Raw genomic sequence first — 20,298 nt, 5'->3', positions numbered from 1 at the left:
GGTCATTTCTCAAAATCCTGGACATAGAATTACCATATGAGCCAGCAGTTCCTCTTGTGGCAGAATACCCCAGAGAACTGAAAGCAGGGCTGCAAAGATATTTCTATACCCACGTTCATAGCGGCATTACTCACAGCAGCCAACAGGTGGGAGCAACCCAAGTGTCCGTTGACAGAAGAATGAATCAACAAAACGTGGTACAGACATACAACAGAATAGTGTTCAGCCTTATAAAGGCAGGGAGTTCCGACACAGGCTATAACACGGATGAACCTTGAGGTCCTTACACTCAGTGAACTAAGCCAGCCACAAAAAGACAAATGCCGTGTGATTCCACTTACATGAGGCGCCTAGAGTAGTCAGATTCATAGAGACAGAGAGTAGAATGCTGGCTGCCAGGGGAGGGGAATGAGGAGTTCTTGTTTAATGGGGACAGAGTTTCAGTTTTCTGAGATGAAGAGTTCTGAGATGGCTGGTGGTGATGGCTGCACAGTCATGTGGATGGACTTCATGCCACTGAAATGTACACTTACAGAGGGCTACGATGGTAAATTTGATTTACGTGTATTTTCCCTCAATGTTAAAAACTGAAAACTAAAGGCCTGGTTAAGTCTAGCTAACTAGCAAATACATCACCTGACATAGTTCTCATTTTTGTGGTAAGAACATTACACAATAAATACGTCAATTTTATATGTCGATTTAAAAAATAAATAAGTAAATGTGAAGGGAAAGAGCCTGAGGGGGCAGTCAGGCTTACTGGACAGCAGCACTTGGCCTCACCGTGGTGCCCCCGCCTGGGAGCCGCCGGCCAGGGCTTTTCCCGAGTGATGTGGGTTGGATGCTAATCCCCAGGAGGGTGCTAAGAGCACGTCGGAGAAAGAATAAGAACGTGATAGAGAAAAGCACAGCTACTGCTTTCAGAACCAGTTTGAGGGAATCATCCTCATAGTGTGTGGGTGTCTGTACTGAGGTGTTTAAGGCATTTTTGGATCAGATATGTTAAGCTTGTAGTTTTCATTAAATATTTAGAAGTGTTTATAATGAGTTTACAGTCAATGTTTAAATGTCAGGAGAAATTTACTTTGTTTTATCCAACAAGTTTTGATTTATCAACTGGGAATGTGACTCTATGGAGAAGTATTTATTACAAAACATGCAATTTATTCGTATTGGAATTTACTGAACAAGTCACTGTTTTTTTAATTTTGGAAATTTCAAACATGAACCAAAGTGAAGGGAAACACGACAACTCCATGTGCCCATGGCCCGGCCTCAGCATTCAACAAAGACGGTCACCTGCGGTCCTCCCGGCCACCAGGCCCTGGGTATTGAAGGGTTGGCACTCTGCGGGGCAGGGGAGCCCCAGATTCACACAGCCACCTGCATCCCTCAGAAGCTCCACTTCTCTCTCTGGTGTGTTCCTGGACGTCTCAGCTTTCACTTCCTTGTCCTTCAGGACATGTTCACCTGGGTGACAACTCCATCCAATGAGAGTGGATGAAGTACCATGTCAGAGGTGCCTCTCTTTTCTTGCAGATGAGACTGCACAAATGTCCAGTGTCTGAACCGCATGGAAGGGCAGGACAGGACTGCAGCTCCCAACGAGCCGAGCCGCCCACAGGACACAGACACGGCCTCCACAGCCACACCAGGTCCCACCTCAGCCCAGCACAGGCCTTTCCCACAGTCAGTGACCCCAAGGAAAGACGTCAGATCAGGGAACCAGATCTCCCCCTTACCTACTTTTATTTATTTTATTTGTTTGAGACGGAGTCTTGTTGCCTAGGCTGGAGTGCAGTGGTGCAATCTCAGCTCACTGCAACCTCCACCTCCCAAGTTCAAGCAGTTATCCTGCCTCAGCCTCCCAAGTAGCTGGGATTACAGGCGCCTGCCACCAAGTCCAGCTAACTTTTATATTTTTAGTAGAGATGGGGTTTCACCATGTTGGGCAGGCTGATCTCAAACTCCTGGGCTCAAATGATCCGCCTGCCTCAGCCTCCCAAAGTTCTGGGATTGCAGGCATGAGCCACCGTGTCCGGCCCCCCCTTACCTACTTTTAGAAATAAGGAACAACAGGCCAGGCACAGTGGCTCACGCCTGTAATCCCAGCACTTTGGGAGGCTGAGGTGGGCAGATCACCTGAGGTCAGGAGTTTAAGACCAGCCTGGCCAACATGGTGAAGCCCCGTCTCTACTAAAAATACAAAAATTAGCCAGGCATGGTGGCGCATGCCTGTAATCCCAGCTATTTGGGAGGCTGAGGCAGGAGGATTGCTTGAGCCCGGGAGGCGGAGTTTGCAGTGAGCTGAGACTACACCATTGCACTCCAGCCTGGGCAACCAGAATGAAACTGCGTCTCAAAAGAAAAAAAAGAAGAAGAAGAAAAGAAAGAAAGAAAGGAAATAAGGGGCAATGGCCAGGTGCAGTGGCTCACACCTATAATCCCAGTGCTTTGGAGGGCAAAAGCGGGAGGATCACTTGAGCTCAGGAGTTTGTGACCAGCCTGGGCAACATAGTGAGACCCCCATCTCTAACAACAACAACAACATCAAAAAAGCCAGGTGTGGTGGCAGACACCTGTAGTCCTAGCTATTCGGGAGACTGAGGAGGAAGGTTTGCTTGAGACTGGGAGGTTGAGGCTGCAGTGAGCCTTGATCACGATGCCACTGCACTCCAGCCTGGGTGACAGAGCAAGATCCTGTCTCTTGAAATAAGGAGCAGGAATGTGCTGTTTTACTAGTTAAGAGTAATAAATCCTGGTTGGGTGTGGTGGCTCACGCCTGTAATCCCAGCACTTTGAGAGGCCAAGGCAAGAGGATCACTTGAGCTCAGGAGTTCGAGACCAGCCTGAGCAACATGGCAAAATCCCATCTCCACAAAAAACTTAAAAGTTAGCCGGGCACGGTGGTGCGTGCCTGTGTTCCCAGCTACACGGGAGGTTGAGGTAGGAGGATCACTTGAGCCTAGGAGGTCGAGGCTGCCTTGAGCCATGATCATACCACTGCACTCCAGGCTGGGAGGCAGAGGGAGACCCTGTCTCAAAAAAAAATAAAATAAAATAAGAGTAACAACACACCCTGAACCTGTGCCCAGCACACTGAAACCCAGTGAAAGGGGCTGAGAGAGGATGGAGAGGGGAAGACGAAAAGGACTGATACCCAGAATGGGTCAAAACAGACGAGAAGGTGTGGGAAAGGCCAGCACACTCTTTATAAGAGTAGAACTCAGCCACCCCATTACTGGGTATATACCCAAAGGATTATAAATCATGCTGCTATAAAGACACATGCACACGTATGTTTATTGCAGCACTATTCACAATAGCAAAGACTTGGAACCAACCCAAATGTCCAACAACGATAGACTGGATTAAGAAAATGTGGCACATATACACCATGGAATACTATGCAGCCATAAAAAATGAAGAGCTCATGTCCTTCACAGGGACATGGATGAAACTGGAAACCATCATTCTCAGCAAACTATCGCAAGGACAAAAAACCAAACACCACATGTTCTCACTCATAGGTGGGAACTGAACAATGAGAACACATGGACACAGGAAGGGGAACATCACACTCCGGGGACTGTTGTGGGGTGGGGGGAGGGGGGAGGGATAGCATTAGGAGATACACCTAATGCTAAATGACGAGTTAATAGGTGCAGCACACCAACATGGCACATGTATACATATGTAACAAACCTGCATGTTGTGCACATGTACCCTAAAACTTAAAGTGTAATAATAATTAAATTAAATTAAAATTAAAGAAAAAAGAACTTAATGTTCAATAACATGCGCCCTCCGTAGCGTATGGGATTGAGCGTTACCCAGGAAGCTCCTCCCACCCCGTGTGCTGGCCCTTCCTGCCTGCACTGGCTGATCTGTGTTCTGTACTGTGGTTTTGCCTTTTCCCAGACAGCTTATAAACAGAGCCACGCGGCACGGCGCCTCCCGAGCCTGCTTCCTTCCCTCCGTGAGATAAAGTCAAGACTCATCCAGGTTGCCGGCATCTGTAGGTCGCTGCTTTTCATCCACTCATTGGCAGAGGCACATGTGGGTAGTGTGCTGGCTCTGAGTTGGTGGCTGGCATGGACGTCGGCTACCAGCCTCTGCTTCCATCCCTTGAGGGTAGGCGTGCTCTCTTGAAGTCTTGTCCACCCAGACTGATCACACGCGGTTCTGCTTTTCAGGCCCAGTGGCTGCCCTTGAGACATGACCCCTCCCTCCCTGAGTGGGAGACCCAGCTCCTAAGCAGGGCAAGCAGGCCTGGCCCTGGGGTGGCCCGAGGTCCCCTGCACCCATCTCCGAGGTGATCCTGCCTCTGCAGAGCCCTCCACCCCGTGCAGGCCCCTGGGTGTCAGCTGTCCCTCCCTGCTGGAACATGAGCTCTTCTAGAGCAGGCACTGTGTGTCTTGCATTCATGGGATGGACACTTTGGCACTTTTGCCTTACCCTCCCACCCCCCAGTGAGGGAGGACTGGGCCTTCCTGGAGCAGGGGGCCACACGTCTTCCTCCTGAGGAGCTAGGATCCTAAGGAAAGCTATAGAGCACCATATTGGGTAGGGACAGAGAAACCACCCCTGAGAGAGAGGGAGACCACGGGCAGGCACGGAGCCACGAGCACAGGCCCCAGAGCTGGGGTGGACACGGGCCACAGCACTGCCTGTCCCTGGGGAAGCCGCTGGGACTTCCAGGTGGTTTCAGGGGCACTAGCAGCCATGGGTGGTGAGAACTCCCTCCCACCTATGCCCATGTGGCTTACACCTTCCACTCGGGAGCCGGTGGGACTTGCCTGGGACCCGAGCACTTGGAGGGGCCACCTCCAGGGATGGCTCCGGTAACCCTCCGTCTCCCTGCAAGGCTGTCACCAGCCTTCTGATGCCCAGCCCTCTCCAGCACAGCCTGGCAGCCACCCTCCAAGCCCACCTCACAGCAGCCAGACCCCTCAGGCTCCAGGCGAGCACTCCAGGCCATGCGGCCTCACTGGGGAGTCTGGGCCCACTTGGGCAGGGGGAGGAGTGCGGAGAGGGCCCTGGGGCACCGCTTCATGCCAGGTGGGACTTGGGAACTCCTGGCCTCAGAATATTCGGGGCCCCACCACTAGCTCCTTCAGACAGGGTGCGGCCATGTGGGAAGACCTCGCCACAGCAGCCCCGTGGCTCCGGACCTGTGGTTCCGAGCGTGCATTGCAGGAGGTGAAAAGCATACCCCACCTCCACCCACAGATGCCAGAAGCACCCCCACCCAGTGTCCCAGGCACTGTCAAACACCCCAGGGGGCAAGACTGCTCCTGTTAAAAAACCACCGCTTTAGAGGCAGGTAGGGAATTGGTCAATCCAAGATGGATAGCAGTGGCCTTTGCAAACTGTGGATGATCTAGGATTTTTAAATTGTGAAACATACATTTAAAAACACAAATTTTGGCCGGGCGCAGTGCCTCACTCCTGTAATCCCAGCACTTTGGGAGGCTGAGGTGGGCGGATCACCTGAGGTCAGGAGTTCGAGACCAGCCTGGCCAACATGGTGAAACCCCGTCTCTACTAAAAATAGAAAAAATTAGCTGGGTGTGTTGGCAGGTGCCTGTAATCCCAGCTACTTGGGAGGCTGAGGCAGGAGAATCGCTTGAACCCAGGAGGTAAAGGTTGCAGTGAGCCAAGATCGCGCCACTGTACTCCAGCCTAGGTGACAAGAGAGAAACTCTGTTTCAAAAACATAAAAACCAAAAAACCCACAAATTTGGCCAGGTGTGGTGGCTCACACCTATAATCCCAGCACTTTGGGAGGCCGAGGTGGAAGGAGAGCCTGAACCCAAGTTTGAGGCTAGCCTGGGCAACACAGTGACACCCTGTCTCTACAAAAAATAAAGAATGTGCCATTGTGACCATGTTGAAGTACACAATTCAGTGGCATTAAGTGTATTCCCGATGCTGTGCGTCCACCTCCAGATGAATGCAAAATGGAACCTCTGTCCCCACTAGACGCCAACTCCCCATTCCTCTCCCCCAGTCCCTAACAATCCCCATTCTCCTGTCTGTTTCTTGAATCTGACTACTTGAGGTGCCTCATGCAAGTGGAATTGTACAGTACAAAATGTGTCCTTTGTGACTGGCTCAATTCACGGAGCATAAGGACCTCAGGGTTCATCCCTGTTGTAGCATGTAACAGAATTCCCTTCCTCTTTAAGGCTGGATAATACTCCATGGTACACACACACCACATTTTGTTGATCCGTTCACTTATCGGTGGACGCTCGGCTCGCCTCCACCTTTTGCTATTTGAGTAATGCTGCTATGAACATGGGTGGAGAAATACCTCTTTGAGACTCTGCTTTCAGTTCTCTTGGGTATTTTCCCAGAAGTGGAATTCCTGGAACATACGGTTCTATGTAGAATTTTAATTGATTTTAGAGACAAGATATTGCTCTGTCACCCAGGCTGGCGTGGAGTGGTGTGATCGTAGCTCACTGCAGCCTGGAACTCCTGGGCTCAAGCGATCCTCCTGCCTCAGCCTCCCGAGTAGCTGGGACTACAGGTGCCTGGGCCCGCCCAGGCGGGTCTTGAACTCCTGGCTTCAAGCAGTCCTCCTGCTTCACTCTCCCTAACAACTGTATAATTTTTCAAGGACCCATGACACTGTTCCCCACAGAAGCTGCACTATCTTACAGTCCCACCAGCAGTGTAGACGGCTTCCAGGGGCTCCATGTCCTCACCAACACGTGTTGTTTTCTGTTTTTGTTTTTTAAAATCATCATCATCCTAATGGATGTCCAAGTCTTTAATATTCACCTTGAATCACCTTCTGGGTATACATGTGATAGGATCTCTGTCCTGCAGCTCAAATTCTTTCTGGGGAAGAGACCTGTGCATGAGAAACAGCTACTACTGGAATAGCCACTGCTTCCCTCCAGTCATGGGAAACCTCCCACTGCAGGAGGGAAACTCGGCGGCTGAGGGCAGAGGGGCCAGGTGGGCTTTGCCAGGCAAATCTCCCTCGGCAGCTCAGGAAGGAGACCACGCTGGTGTCCAGGGGTCTGGCCCACCCTGAGACCACTCCCCTCCTGGCAGTGACCGCATCAGGGTGCCGAGATGCCTGGGGCTCCATCCTGCAGTCACCTGTTAGAGGGACAGGACTGTGTGAGGCCTGAGGACCCAGGAGAGCAGGTGGAGGTCAGGAGGTGACAGTGGCAGGTGGGGGCCAGCCCTGCAGTAAGCTTCCCAGGCAGTGACTGGGCATGGGCTCTCCTGAAGGGGGTGCCTGCCTGGAGATGGCCCCTTCTGGCTGGCCGCCTGGAGGGAGGGTCCTCCAAGGAAGCCCACACAGCCAAGCTGGAGGGGCCACCTGGAAATGCCTCTGTGGGGTGCTAGGGTGCCCCCAGTTGCAAGTCTCTCTCATAACTAGGCTGTTTCTTTCCAGCACCCACCACACAGGGTGATGGGTGTCTTGGGATGTGCTCCTATGTGTTGGTGTCCACCTCCTGGCGGCCCGTTTCCCACCTAGACCTTCCTCTGGGGCCTGAGCAGCAGCCCTTGTCCCCAGAGCTCGGGCCCTGCAGGCTCTCCCAGGAGGTGGCGGAGCAGGCAGGCTTTCAGATCGGTCAGCTGCATCTTAATAAAGCTGCTTGTTTTTCTTAGTCCCTTGAGACTTGACTTATTGTTATCAGAAGGGTGATTATTTGCATGGAAGTGGCTGTTTCCGTATTTTGCCTCAGCTCAACGCCCGTGCTCGTAAGCTCTGAATCCGTGGAGGAACAATGCCACCAGCTAGCGGCCACTCTGCGGTGCCCGGGCTTCCTGTGTAGCCCAGGCCTCGCCTGCAGCCCCAGCAGCACTCGAGTGCAGGAATCCCACCAGCCTGAGGCGACAGGGAAGGGGACCTGTGTCCTGCCAGTGACCCCGATTCTGTCCCTTATCACAAAGGCGGGCTGGAGAAGGGCGCCCGGCAGCTCCTGAGACCCAGCCCCGCGGTGAAGGTCCCTACCCTGCCCTGGGAAGACGTACTGCCTCATGGCTGAAGGTCCAAACCACAGCCATGAGCAGCTGGGTAGACTGGGGACTGTTTTGTGGCCCTGCTGCTGTCACCATCTTCGTTCTGTGATGACGTCACAAGAAAAAAAGCTTGTCTTGGGGAGTAATCCAGAAAACATATTCTGAGATAAAGGATGAATTCAGAAATGGAGGGGGAAAAAAACTATTTGAGAAGAGGGCTGGGCACAGTGGCTCACGCTTGTAATGCCAGCAATTTGGGAGGCTGAGGCCAAAGGATCACTTGAGGCCAAGAGTTCAAGAGGCAGGAGTTCAAGACCAGCCTGGGCAACATAGCAAGACTCATATGTCTCTACAAAATATTAGCAGGGTGTGGTGGCACACGCCTGTAGTCCCAGCTAATCAGGAGGCTGAGTCTGGAGGATGGCTTGAGCCCCGGAGTTCAAGGCTACAGTGAGCCGTGATCACACCACTGCACTCCAGCCTGGGCAACAGAGCAAGATCCTGTCTCAAAAAGAAAAAAAGGCCAACATAGTGAAACCCATGTCTACTAAAAAGACAAAAATTAGCCAGGCGTGGTGGCGGACATCTGTAATCCCGGTTACTTGGGAGGCTGAGGCAGGAGAATCGCTTGAACCCAGGAGGCAGAAGTTGCAGTGAACTGAGATTGTGCCACTGCACTCCAGCCTGGGCGACAGAGCAAGACTCTATCTCAAAAAACAAACAAAAAAACTGTTGAGAGGAATTGAGGCTGGAATGACAGAGGAATGAAGAGGAGATGGGGAAGACTAGGGATGTGCAGGGAGGAGTGTCCTGAGAAATGATGTGAATGAAGAGTAAGGTCCTGGAAGGACAGGGCCACTGTAAGGGCTGGAGACAGAAGCCGGAGTCACCACCTGCAAGAAAGTCACCCAGAGCAAGATGCTGGCACCCAGCGTTGCCCAAGGCCACAGTGGGCGCACAGACATGGGCCTCAACTGCAGCACCCTGGCAACTGCCACTGCACCATGGTTTCATGTGCAGCCAAGATCCTTCAGTTAGGCTGAGACCCCCCACTTTGAATAAGAGAGTACCAACTTCAGAGGTGTTGAAATGCAGGCAAAAAATCCTGTGCACCTCAGAATTGGTGAAATGGGGAGATGCACCCCAAAGCCTCCGGGGGTCTGCACTGCAGGAAGGGGGCCTGGGCTGGCCACAGAGCAGAGGATGCCAGTGGGGCCGGGAGGAGAGGATTACGTGCTTACTTTGTGCAATTGAAAGCTGATAGATAAAGCATGTTGACAATGCCATCACCCTTTATAATTAAGAAGATAATTTAATTACTGCTATTAAAACCTAAGCCTCTCCCCCCACATGGGCTGGTTTTAGCAAAATATTTCTGGTTCTGCTGTTTCCCACACACAGACCTGGCAGCGGTTAAAGAGAGACACTGAGTCTCCGGAGTTTCATCTGAGGAGCCCATCTGGTTTGAAGTAGTACAACAAGCAGGAAAGGGAATTGAATCAAAGGCGCCAGTTGTGTTTTTTGAAATCCAGAAAATGTGTGAGGTAGCACCAGGGAAAAAGGTCTCATCCTGCCCTCCCTAGGCCTGGGTGCCACTATGCCAGGCTGGGGGGCCATGCCCCCACCTGCTCCTTGGCCAGGCTCTGCAGGATGCTCCTTCAGGGCGGGGGGTGAAGGAGCCTGGCAAGGAGGAGAGGCAGGATGGTGCAGATGCTTGTGGACCCTGCCCGAGCACACCGCCTCATTGGAACCCACAGGGAGGAGAGAAGCAGGAATGAACGTCCCCGTGCCCATGGCTGACACAGGCCTCCACTGTTGACAGAGAGCATCTCCACACAGGGCGGAGGTCAGCACCACAGCTGAAGGGAAAACTGAGTCTCTGGAACACAGAGTCTCTGGAACACGGGCCACATGCTCTCCCCTGGTGCCCAGCTCCTGGTTGGGTTGCACTGCCTGCCACACTGGAGCCATCCCTTTCGTCCTAGAAGCAGCTCCTTGCCCATCACTCTCCCTCCACCAGTGAGAGGTGAGGCTGCCTCTGCCCTTGGCAACTGTGGCTACGTGGAATTCTCTGGTATGCGGGTGCTTTGATCTGCGGCACACCTGGAGATCAGGGCCTCAGCCTCACACAACTGTCATCGCATGGATCCCACACACCCCATGGACTTCCCCAGCTGGAGGGTGCGCCGCAGGGTGGGGCCTGAAGCCCACCAGGCCAGGGTCTCATCTCCACCAGGCCAGGGTCTTGTCTTCCTCCGCAGCTCAAGGTGCCACCAAACAGACTCGCCTTGTCCCGCAGCCAAGCCCCCGCATGCTCCTGCCTCTGCACCTCCAGTGCTTTCCTGGGTGGGAAGCCTCTCTGGGCAGTGGAGTGCCCATTGTCCCTTCGACAAAGGGGCACATGCTGCAGAGGGCAGCCGTGGGGGGTCCTCTGAAAACAGGGAGCGGGGCTACTGCAAGATCGTCCAGCTGCACCCCCAGGCCCTGGGGTCCTAGAACCCTTCTGTGGGATGCAGTGGTGTGAAGGGGGTGTGGATGGTCCCCACCCCCGCTTAGTCAAGAATCTATCTATTTCCTGCATTGTGCATCTGTTGTTTTTGGAGAGTTTTTGGGAGTGAGGAGTCTGGGGGCCCTTCTGGTCTCTCGTCCTCCTGAGTCCTGGCAGCTGGACGTCTGCAGCCAGGCTAGGGGAGGGGAACGGGGCCTCTGGACCAGCTAGGGAACCTGGAGGAGGATGTTTGGGGGAAGTCCAACAGCTGAGGGGGAGCCTGTGGGGGAACAGCGGTGGGACGAGCCCCCTATCCCCTACACCATACTGCCCATCACAGCAGCTTACAGAAGGGGCAGGGCAGGTGTGCTCAACGGGGAACCTAAAACAGGGAACAAGAAGGAGACGGAAGAACGGCCACTGTCAGTCCAGTAGCGCAGCTAGGACAAATGACCATAGGCCCGGTGGCTTATAAACAATGGACAGTTATTTCTCCCAGTTCTGGAGGCTGGAGGTCTGTGAGCAGCATAGCACTCAACTAATCCCACTCATGAGGACTCCACGCTCGTGACCTAATCACCGCCTAAAGGCTCCATCTCCTGCCACCATCACCTTGGGGGTGAACGTTCAGATCACAGCTGTCACAGAGGAAGCTGCTGGAAGCCAGGCCTTAGGGCAGCTGCCCATGGGAACGTCACCTCCACAGGAACGGTAGTGGCTGGGGCATCAGCCAGACAGCCCCCGCAGCGGGCAGGCAATCACTGGGCACTGGTTGAGGACTGAGCACATGAGGGACGGTGAGCAGCGGCGTGCGCCAGTCTTGCAGACACACAGCCAGCGGAAGCTGCCACCCAGGCGCCGGCCTGCGAGCTCTCATTTACAAGAAGTTCTCAGATGCACAAACTCATCTACAAAGGTGGAGGGGAGGAAACCCACACTTCTGGGGGCCATTGCCCAGCGTGGGAGTGCCCTCAGCAGCAACAGCAGCAGTGTGGTGACCCCGTGGCCTGTGAGCCACGGAGCACCTGGAATGGGGCCAGTGAGGACCTGAATGTTTAATGAATCCTGGTTCATTAGGACGTGTGGCCGAGTGTGATGGCTCATGCCTGAAAGCCCAGCATTTTGGAAGACCAAGGCAGGCGGGTCACCTGAGGTCAGGAGTTCGAGACCAGCCTGGCCAACATGGTGAAACCCCGTCTCTACTAAAAATACAAAAATTAGCCGGGCATGGTGGTACATTCCTGTAGTCCCAGCTACTCCGAGGCTGAAGCAGAAGAAATCACTTGAACCCGGGAGGCGGAGGTTGCAGTGAGCCGAGATCGCACCACGGCATTCCGGCCTGGGCGACAGAGCGCGACTCAGTCTCAAAAAAAAAAAAAAAAAAAAAAAAAAAAGAATGCGAACAGCCCCGGATGGCCAGCGGCCCTGCTGGACGGCTGGGTGCTCCATCTTGCATGGCCATCCCAACAGGAGGGGCACGGTAACAGGCCAGTTTGCTGCACACCCAGGGTCCTTGCACATTGCTGTGTGTCCCACCCTCATTTACAAACACTGTGTTTGCTCTTTGGTCAGGGGAGGGCTTTTCCTCCCTTTAGCTCTGAACAAAACCAAGGCGGAGGTCTCGAATGGCAGCCCCTCCGCACATCCTGGATGTGGAGTACGGAATGGCTGCCTTCTGACAGCAAGAGAGGGAGGCCCTCTGCAGTGCAAAGCCCCGCCCACCGTGGGGCACATGGGTAATGGCTGCCCCAAGTTCACGCAGGTGGGGATCAGGACTTGGGAATGGGCATCCACAGCCGTCCCCCCAAATGCATCTCCAAAGCCGTGCTCCCGGAGCCTGGGCAGATGCTGCAGAGGTCCTCACACTCTGGTGCTAGATGCCCTTTGAGGCTTTGGATGGCCCCTGGAGACCCCCTCCCACCCTAGACTGGCCTCTGGGAATGGTTCCTGCCATTCAATTACTAAGACCCCACTCACTTCACGCCGCCAGAGCAAACATGTATACGAAAAACAGGTCCGCGAGGGTGGACATCTGGAAACTCCTGGCTGTGCCCTCGGAGAGGTGGCACTCAGGCTGCCGCTACCACGTGGGGTGATGAGCCGAGTGGCCTAGAAGGCAGCAGTTGCCACAAACACACTGGGACAGGCACGGGAGGTGGGGGACAGAGCCTCGGCCACGTGCACTTCCCGTTCATCTTGTGTCCAAGTCAGCAGCCTTGGCGCTGACCGGCTGTCAGCCCTTCCTGCTTGCGCTCAGGAAGGGAGGGATCAAAGAGTTCCTCTCGCCCCATCCCTGGTGTTGAGTTAACGGAGAGAGGTCCCTTAGCCACCTGGCCTGGGAAAAATGCTTCATACACAGGTCTCAAGATGACTCATGGCTACTGTCATTGTGCCCCCTGGCCAGGTCACTCCGTAGGGACACTCACAGCAAATAAAGTCACTAAGGAGGGAACATGCGGGCCTGGGCTAGGCCGGCAGGGGAAATGCTAGCAGAACAGTGCTGCCTGTTTTTGTCTTTCCATGACCCCATCCCGGTCAGGGGCTTCTCCCCCTCCCAGCACCGACCGGCAGTGTCTGTCATGACCCTTCTTCCCAGCTTCCATGGAAAAGCACAAGCATCTGTCCCGAAAACAGGCCAGGGCGCAGGCCCAAGTCCCAGAATAGGGACAACTGCAGGTGGGAGGAATTTAAGTAAAAAGGCAGGATGCACACCTGGGCGGTACCACCAGCCCTGGGGAGGTTGGGATGAGATGGGACGGTGGGAAGGTGGGGGGAGTGCACAGGCCTGGCAGGAGGGGCCTCGGAGAGGGGAGGGGCAGTGGGAGCCCCTATGGGGCGGGGAGAGGGCAGGGGGCGTGGCGGACAGGGCGCTGTGGGACCGGGACCGACCTACAGTCGGCAGGGATTGGGGCTGGGGAGGCCCTGAGGGCCCTGAGCTAGCCCGGGCTCGCTGTCCCGAAGATTCCCAACGCGATCTAACTGGGCACAAATAAATGGACACGCAGGCGGCTTCCAAAAGAGGCGAAACCGTTTATCAAGTCGGCGCCGGCGCGGTATCTACAGTATCTACAGTATCTACACGTATCTACACCGCCTGCAGGCGGGGCTCTCGGGTTGTCTACACTGCAACTGCCGGCCGGGCCGCGGGCGACGCGGTCTCGGGGAGAACAATAAATATCACTTCCTTCCGCCTCCGACCGGGCGCTTTGGCACTGGCGGGCGGGGACCCCCTTGGCCCTCGGGGCCGGGGAAGGACCCGCGGTGGCTCCAGGGACTGGGGAACCGGATACTTCGATAGCCCAAGGGGCTGGGGGGTGGCGAGGGGGCCCCCATGGCTTCGAGGCTGGGAAAGGGGAGAGCCGCGGTGGCCCCTGGGGCTGGGGGAACGTATTCCTTGCTGGCCCTTGGGGCAGGGTGGCCGGGCCCGGCGAACTTCGGGGCTGTGCAGGGCCGGGGCGGGAGCGCGACAGGGCCCGCGTTATCTGGGGCAATAGTCGTAGGAGCCGGGCGGCGCGGCTCCGGCCGACGAGTACATGTTGGCGGCCGCGGCGGCTGCGGCAGCGGCGGCGGCGGCCGCGGCGGCTGGACTCACGGGGTGGTGGTGGTGGTGCGGATGCGCGTGCGGGTGGTAGCCGTGGCCACGCAGGCCGGGCAGCGGGTAGGGCGCCGGCCGGCTCTTGGCCCCGAGATAGTGGTCGTAGGCGGCGGCCGGATATTTGTAGGGGTGGTGGTGCAGCGGCTCCGATGCGCCGGGCGCCTCCAGGCGCAGCTCGGGGTGCGGGGGACTGGGCCGGCCTCCGGGCGCGCCGGGCAGCGGGACTAAGCCGCCGGCGCCGCCGGCCCCGGGCAGCGAGGGGCTTAGCACCCGGGCCAGCAGCTGCGGAGGATGCGCCGGGTCCCCGAGCACTGCTGGCCCGCCCGCGTCGCGCTGGAATTCTCGCCGGGCCTCAGCCGCGTCTGCGGAGAGGGCCGAGGAGTGAGCGCGGCCGGCCGGGGCCGCCGAGGAGCTCCGACGCCCCACGCGAGGCCCTGGCGGAGAGAAGGCTCTTGGCCGTCCTCGGTGTTCCCCGACCAGTCGGTGCCAGCGTGCCCGAGACCCCAAGTCGCCGGCGCCCCGAGCCCTCCCCGGGGCCCGCGCCCCTCTGCGGGCGGCGGCGGCGGCGGGCGGGGCGCAGCCGTCGGGCCGGGCGGGCGAGTGCGCGCTTGCCCGCCGCCGCGGCCGTTGTGCAACCGGCGCGAAAGCCTGGAGCGCCCCGGGGGCGCAGGCGAGGTCGGGCGAGGCCGCCGGCCCGGGGTAGAGCGCGCACAGGGCCGGAACCCGGATCCCACGACCCCGACCCTACCTTTCTCCGTGCCGCTGGGCTGCGTCGGGGAAGCCACGGGGTTCCGCGAGCGCGCGAAGGCGCTCATGAGCGGCAGCGCGCCGGGCCGGTGGTTCCGGGGCCTGCGGGCGGGAGGCGGATCAGGGCGGCGCCTGCGCCAGGCGCCCGGCGCTCACTCTCTCGGGGGAGGACACTCACCAGTCCTCAGGGTCACAGTCCCGGAAGCCTTTCGCGAAGGGATTGCTGGCAATCTTGAGCTGCGTGATCTGCAGGGAGGTGGGTGTGAGCAAGCCGCTGGAGCCCTGCAGCCTGGGCCACCCGACCTCGGCGGAGGATAGGGGAGTGTTAGGAGAAGCGCACCAAGGGCCTTTCTGCTGCCCCGACAAGAACCAGTCCACGTCTGCCCCTCCTCTACGGAGCTGGTGCTCCCTCCTGCAGGGGGGCGGGGGTCTGAGGAACCTCCTCTCTCACTAGGGAACCCCTCTCTGGTGTCCCCCAAGTGGGTGGGGATGGAGGCCCTGTGCTCCTCGCTGGGACGGGAATGTGGTCACCACCCCCCACGTGCAGTGGGGTGGGGGGTGGGGAACAGAGCGGGTTCCCTAGGAATCTGGGTAAACCTCAGATCAGGCCCCTGATGGGGAGTTTCCGGAATGGTTCGGAAAACAAACTTTCAGGACGAAGTGACAGTTGCCGCTGGAGAGGTCAAGCTGATAGGAGGCTGGGCCAGCCAGCCTCGAGAGGGAGGGGGCTGCCTGAGGCCCTTGGGAGTAGGGCTCCAGTTGGGTTGGGCTCCACTGGGACCACAGCCTGCAGGTCTAAGCGGACCCACTGTCCCCAAACGGCAACTGAAAATTACACCCGCTTTTCCAGAGGCGTTGAATCTGCTCAGGTCCTCCCCACAGGCCCTCACCCGATGGTTCTGGTAGGCAGTGACCGCGGTGAATCGTGTCTCCTCGAACACAAAGGTTTTGAAGTTCTCCTCGGCATATTTCTCGCTATCTTTGCGTGGGTCCACATAGACCACGTGGAAGCGGGGCTGGTATCTGTGCATGGAATTCAGAATAATCTGGAAGACAAGGTGGGGAATCAGCTCCAGCGGTCGGGCTGGGCTGAGGATCTGGGGTGGGAGCCAGGAAATGGGCTGAGGTCTGAGTTGGCAATGAGTTTCCTGGATGAGTTGGGCAAAACCCTTAACTCCAAGACGAGGCTGGGTCACTGGGCCAAGAGGAGGCTGTGACCCATTGGCAACTGCCAGGAATGAGCTCCAAGTGGCAAAAGATCTGGGTTTAGGTTCTCTTTCCTTAGGTGCCTGCCCAGCGACCTCACTGGCCTGGACTCCATAAAGCCTCTTTCTCCAGCCCCCTTGCAGGGCCCCATCTTTTCCATTAAAAAAGCTTCCTGCATAAAATCAGGAGTGGGGTGAGAGAAGGAGGGCGACCCCTCTCCCAGGGCCCAGGCCCACTAGGCTGTGCGACCCCTGACCAGAGGCCGCTCTCCTCATCGGCACACCAGCACTGCGCAAGCTCCGCCTCAGCCTCTGGCCTCGCAGGGACTCTAAAGGGCCTCCTCGGGGACAGCCCAGAGCTGCCTGGGGACAGCCGGGGGCCTGGGGATTCTACAGGCCTCTTAGGGACAGGCGGGTGCCTCGGGACTTGAGGCCTTGGGGGACACTGGGAGCCTGGGGAGGCAGTCGCTCACGTGGCCGTTGTCGTCCAGTAGGTTGTTGGTCAGCTTGAGCTTGTCGAAGGACACGATTTGCTTCATCCACTGCGCGCCCTTGGCAGGCGAGTCCGGGTGGTAGTGCACGCGGCCTGGCGTGGCAGGGTCGGCCTTCCCCGCCACCAGCCAGGAGGAGCTGTGGAAGGCGTACCTGGAGCGGCACGGGGTGGGGTCGTGCATGTGGAGGTGAACCCAGAGGGCCTTGACCCGTGTGCTGGGCGAACCCTAAAAGTGCCTTTGAGAAGTTTCCCCACCTGTGGGATTGAACCCTCTGCTGCCACATGTGCTGGGAGCTTTTCCGAGGGGGACTATGGACTAAACAGAGAACTCCCACCCACCCCAACACTCAAAACAATCAAGGAACTGGACACCCCGTGGGGCACCGAGAGGGGGAGGCTGGGCTCCTGCCATCTCATTTCGCTGGATGCGGGTCCTCCCGCCCCGGTGCCGCTGCGGTGGGAGCCCACACTTGGCCTTGCCGGGCCTCAGGCACAAGGCAGTGCGCGTTCTCTTTATTAATTGCTGTTAATTGTCCGGGCAGCTGAGGCCCGCCCTGCATAATCTCTCCTGGCCACCCCACCTTTCCGGCCCAGCTCCAGGATCCAGAGTTCCCTGGGGATGGGGGAAGGGGACTAGGCGCTCAGGCCGGCCTCCTGGGAGAGGGAGACTTGAAGAAGTCCGGGGCTGAGTACTTGGCTGACCACCCTAGGGCCACACCAGCCCAGGGGAGCAAGAGCTGTCTGCAGCCTGCGGCTCCAGAGGCGGCTTCTGAGAGGGCATGGAGTAGGGTTGTGGGTCTGGGGTCAGATGGGAGTGGAGGAGGGAGCGGGTTGATCGGGCAGCATCGCAGGTGCCTAAAGAGTTTCATGGTGCAGACGACCCTTGGAGTTGGGTCACCAGGCGGAGACCCGCCACTTTCCAGGGTGCCCTCCCGGTCCCTCACGCTTACAACCACTTGCTCACCGGTAGCGCTTATCGTCCACCGGCACGAAGTCCATGAGCAGCATATAGTCGGCCATGGGATCCATGCCGAAGAGCTTCACTTGGAAGGTGGGGAACATCCGCCTGGGGGTGATGAGGCCTTGGGTCACCCTAGCTGGTGGAAGGCAGCCCCCCTTGACCTGCCTGGGGCTGGCGGCCCCTCTGCTCGGCCCCTCCCTCCAGCCTCTGGGGGCTGCTGTGTCGTCCCAGCCCTTGGGCTCCATCTTTCCTGGCTTAGCTGCTCTAATCTGGGCAGGCCCCTACTCAACTGGGAGCTTGGCGCAGCAGGGGAGCCTCCTGGGCCGTTCCTGGACACAGAAATGGCCGGCCCAGCGCTGGAGCCCCCACCTTCGGCAACCTTGGCCTACATAAACCCGGCCTCGCCCTTGCTGACTTTTTGGCCTCTTGGTCCCAGCTTCGGCCGGCAGCAGGGTGCCTAACGTGCGCCCTTAGCAGAGCCTCCCCAGCTTGATCGAAGCAGCTCCCGGCTCCAACAAAGTGAAACCGGGTAGTCCTGTGTGAGTTCAAGGCGTCCCCGCTGCCCTTTTAGCTGGGTCTTCGGCTGTTACCCAATCCCCTCAGTGAGGCCAAGGCTCAGAGCCCTCCCTCCCCTGACTCTCAGGGCCCCACTCTATCATGGCCCCATGATAAAAGTCTCCCCACCTTCCTCAGGGCACAGGGCAAGCTTCCACTCCCCTTAAGACACATAACCCCAAGACGCAGCTACCCAGAGTGGACTCAGTTTGTGTCTTTCCTGTTCCTCAAATCTCCCCCGCTTTGGACCCTGGCTCAGTGACCAGTCAGGGCTCTTGAAAGGACATTCTGCAGTGCCTGGACGGGTGTAGGCCATGGGCTGCCCCCACATGATGGCACAGCAGTAGTGGCCGTGGGGCCCTTCAGGACAACACAAGGATTGGCCCTCACTTGCCGTCCCCTCTGCCTCCCCTCACAAGCAACTCCCTGCAGGCGGTGGGCAGAAGACAGATGCCAGGAGCCAGCCTCTAGGACAGGCCCGCTCCCTCCCCCACCCGAAGCCTCTGCAGGCTGGAGGGTGCTGCGGGACGTGGGCTCCCGGGTGAAGCCCAGCGCCGACAAGGCCCTTGCCGGGCTGGCCTGAGCCAGAGGCTGGGCTGCCGCTGTCCTCAGGAGGGCCTGTGTGCCTGGGGACAGCAAGGAGGGCCTGGAAAAAAACCACAGAGCTGGAGCAGAGCACAGGCCCAGGTTCCTCAGGAAGGACGCCGGCAGCAGGGAAACAGAAACCACGAGAAGGCTTTGCAAACAGGCCCTGAGCTCCCCTTGGCTGTTCGGACTCCGAGCTGGTGTGTACATTAGACACAGCCCGGCACCCGCCTTTGTCTACCGGTCAAATCGGGTGCATCTGCAAAACTTGTTCCCCTTGTCTCTTGGTCTTTAAAACAAATACAGGCCGGTTGGGAGGTGACGGGCCGTTGGCTACAGAGCCAGGCCCCACAACTATGGGGATCTAGGTTGAAGGAAACTGGGTAGCAACTTCCACGCAACAGTGCACGCTGTTTTTAAGGGTAATCCTCTCCTGAAAGTGTCCAGAGAGTTGCCCGGCTGCCGCTCTTTATCTTGCCCGCATAGACTGAACTCCAGAACTGAACCAGGGTTTTCTTGAGGTGGGATTTACTAGGAGTCGTTCAGGCGGCGAGGCCCCCTGGACGCCGCTGCCTGCCCCCAGCCGGGTGCGCCCCAAGCCGGGCCGGTTTCTGGGCCGCGCGGCGTCCTGGGGCTGCGGGGCGGGCGGGCGAGTCCCGCGGGGCTCCTCGCCGTTCCCGTGCGGCCCGCGCCGTCTCCTCCCGCCCAGGCGGAGGATAGGTGTTAGGAGGGGAGCGCCGGGCGGCTGTCGCCGGAGCCGGGACGGCGGACAGCGAAGGAGGCAGCGGGGCCCAGAGGGGCCCGCAGGTGGCCAGGCCGCGCCCCCGACCCGGCTTTCGGCCCCGCTCGCGCGGATCAGGCGGGGAGGCCCGCAGCCCTGGCGGCAGCACGTGGGGAGGGTCGCGGCGTGGGGAGGGGCGCCCTGACCTGCCGGCCTTGGTGACGATCATCTCGGTGCCCAGCTGGTTGAACTCGTCCCACAGCGCCTTCATCTCTAGCTGCACGCTCACACCGGCCACCTTCGCGTTCTTCTTCACCGGCGCCTTGGCTGCGGCCGCGCAGCTGGCCCCGGGGCCCTCGGGCTCGGCGGCGGCGCTGGTGGCGGCCCCGGCGGCCGGCGCAAACGGGTAGGCGTGCGGCGGCGGCGGCGGGCCCGGGGCGCCGGGGGCGGCGGCGGCGCACGGGTCGTAGCGCGGCGGCGGCGGCGGGGGCTCGCGCGGGCCGTACGGGTCGGCGCCGGGCGACGCGGCGCCCGGGAAGCCCCCCGCGGCCCCCAGGCTGCTCAGGCTGCTGGCCGTGAAGGCTGCAACGTCGCAGAAGTGCGAGAGCTGCGTGAGCCACGGGCTGGACACGGCGGAGATCATGACCCGCGGGCCGCCGCCGCCGCCCCCGCCACCAAGCTGAGCGCTGCCCCGCGCCGCGGGCCGAGTGGCGGGCGCCGCGCTGCGTGCGCCCCGGGCCGCGCAGCCCCACACCGCAGGCCGGCCCCGAGGAGGCGCCCCGCCCCGCCCCGCCCCGCGCCCCCCCACCCCCGCGCCGAGACAATGGACTCGCTCCCTCCCCCGGCCCTCGCCCCTCCCCCGCCGCTTCCCCCTCCCCGGCCCCCAGCCCGCCCGCCGCGGCTCGCTCGGCCCGGGGCCCCCCGACCGCCCGGACCGGCTCACCGGTGCGCCGGGC

At 58.7% G+C, this 20,298-nt stretch overlaps 1 protein-coding gene across 2 annotated transcripts; it reads right to left on the bottom strand.

Annotated features, from left to right (window-relative positions):
- Positions 1–1,253: 1,253 nt before the first annotated feature.
- Positions 1,254–20,051, bottom strand: TBX1 (T-box transcription factor 1). Of its 2 annotated transcripts, none has more exons than XM_034948967.3 (7): positions 19,549–20,031; positions 17,485–17,586; positions 16,501–16,672; positions 15,713–15,868; positions 15,001–15,068; positions 14,824–14,924; positions 1,254–1,470 (listed from the first exon to the last, which is right to left on the bottom strand). In XM_034948967.3, exons 1-7 carry the CDS (start codon positions 19,983–19,985, stop codon positions 1,283–1,285), a joined length of 1,224 nt encoding a protein of 407 aa, XP_034804858.2. In that variant the 5' UTR covers positions 19,986–20,031; the 3' UTR covers positions 1,254–1,282. The 2 variants fall into 2 exon arrangements, with proteins under 2 accessions (XP_034804858.2, XP_034804857.2); XM_034948966.4 differs by lacking the exon at positions 1,254–1,470 and adding an exon at positions 13,491–14,437 and having other exon boundaries at positions 19,549–20,051.
- Between the last annotated feature and the right edge of the window lie 247 nt (positions 20,052–20,298).

Source organism: Pan paniscus, chromosome 23 (genome assembly GCF_029289425.2).
Source record: "Pan paniscus chromosome 23, NHGRI_mPanPan1-v2.0_pri, whole genome shotgun sequence".
Classification (NCBI taxonomy): domain Eukaryota; kingdom Metazoa; phylum Chordata; class Mammalia; order Primates; family Hominidae; genus Pan; species Pan paniscus.
This window is presented reverse-complemented; position numbering and strand designations above follow the sequence as displayed.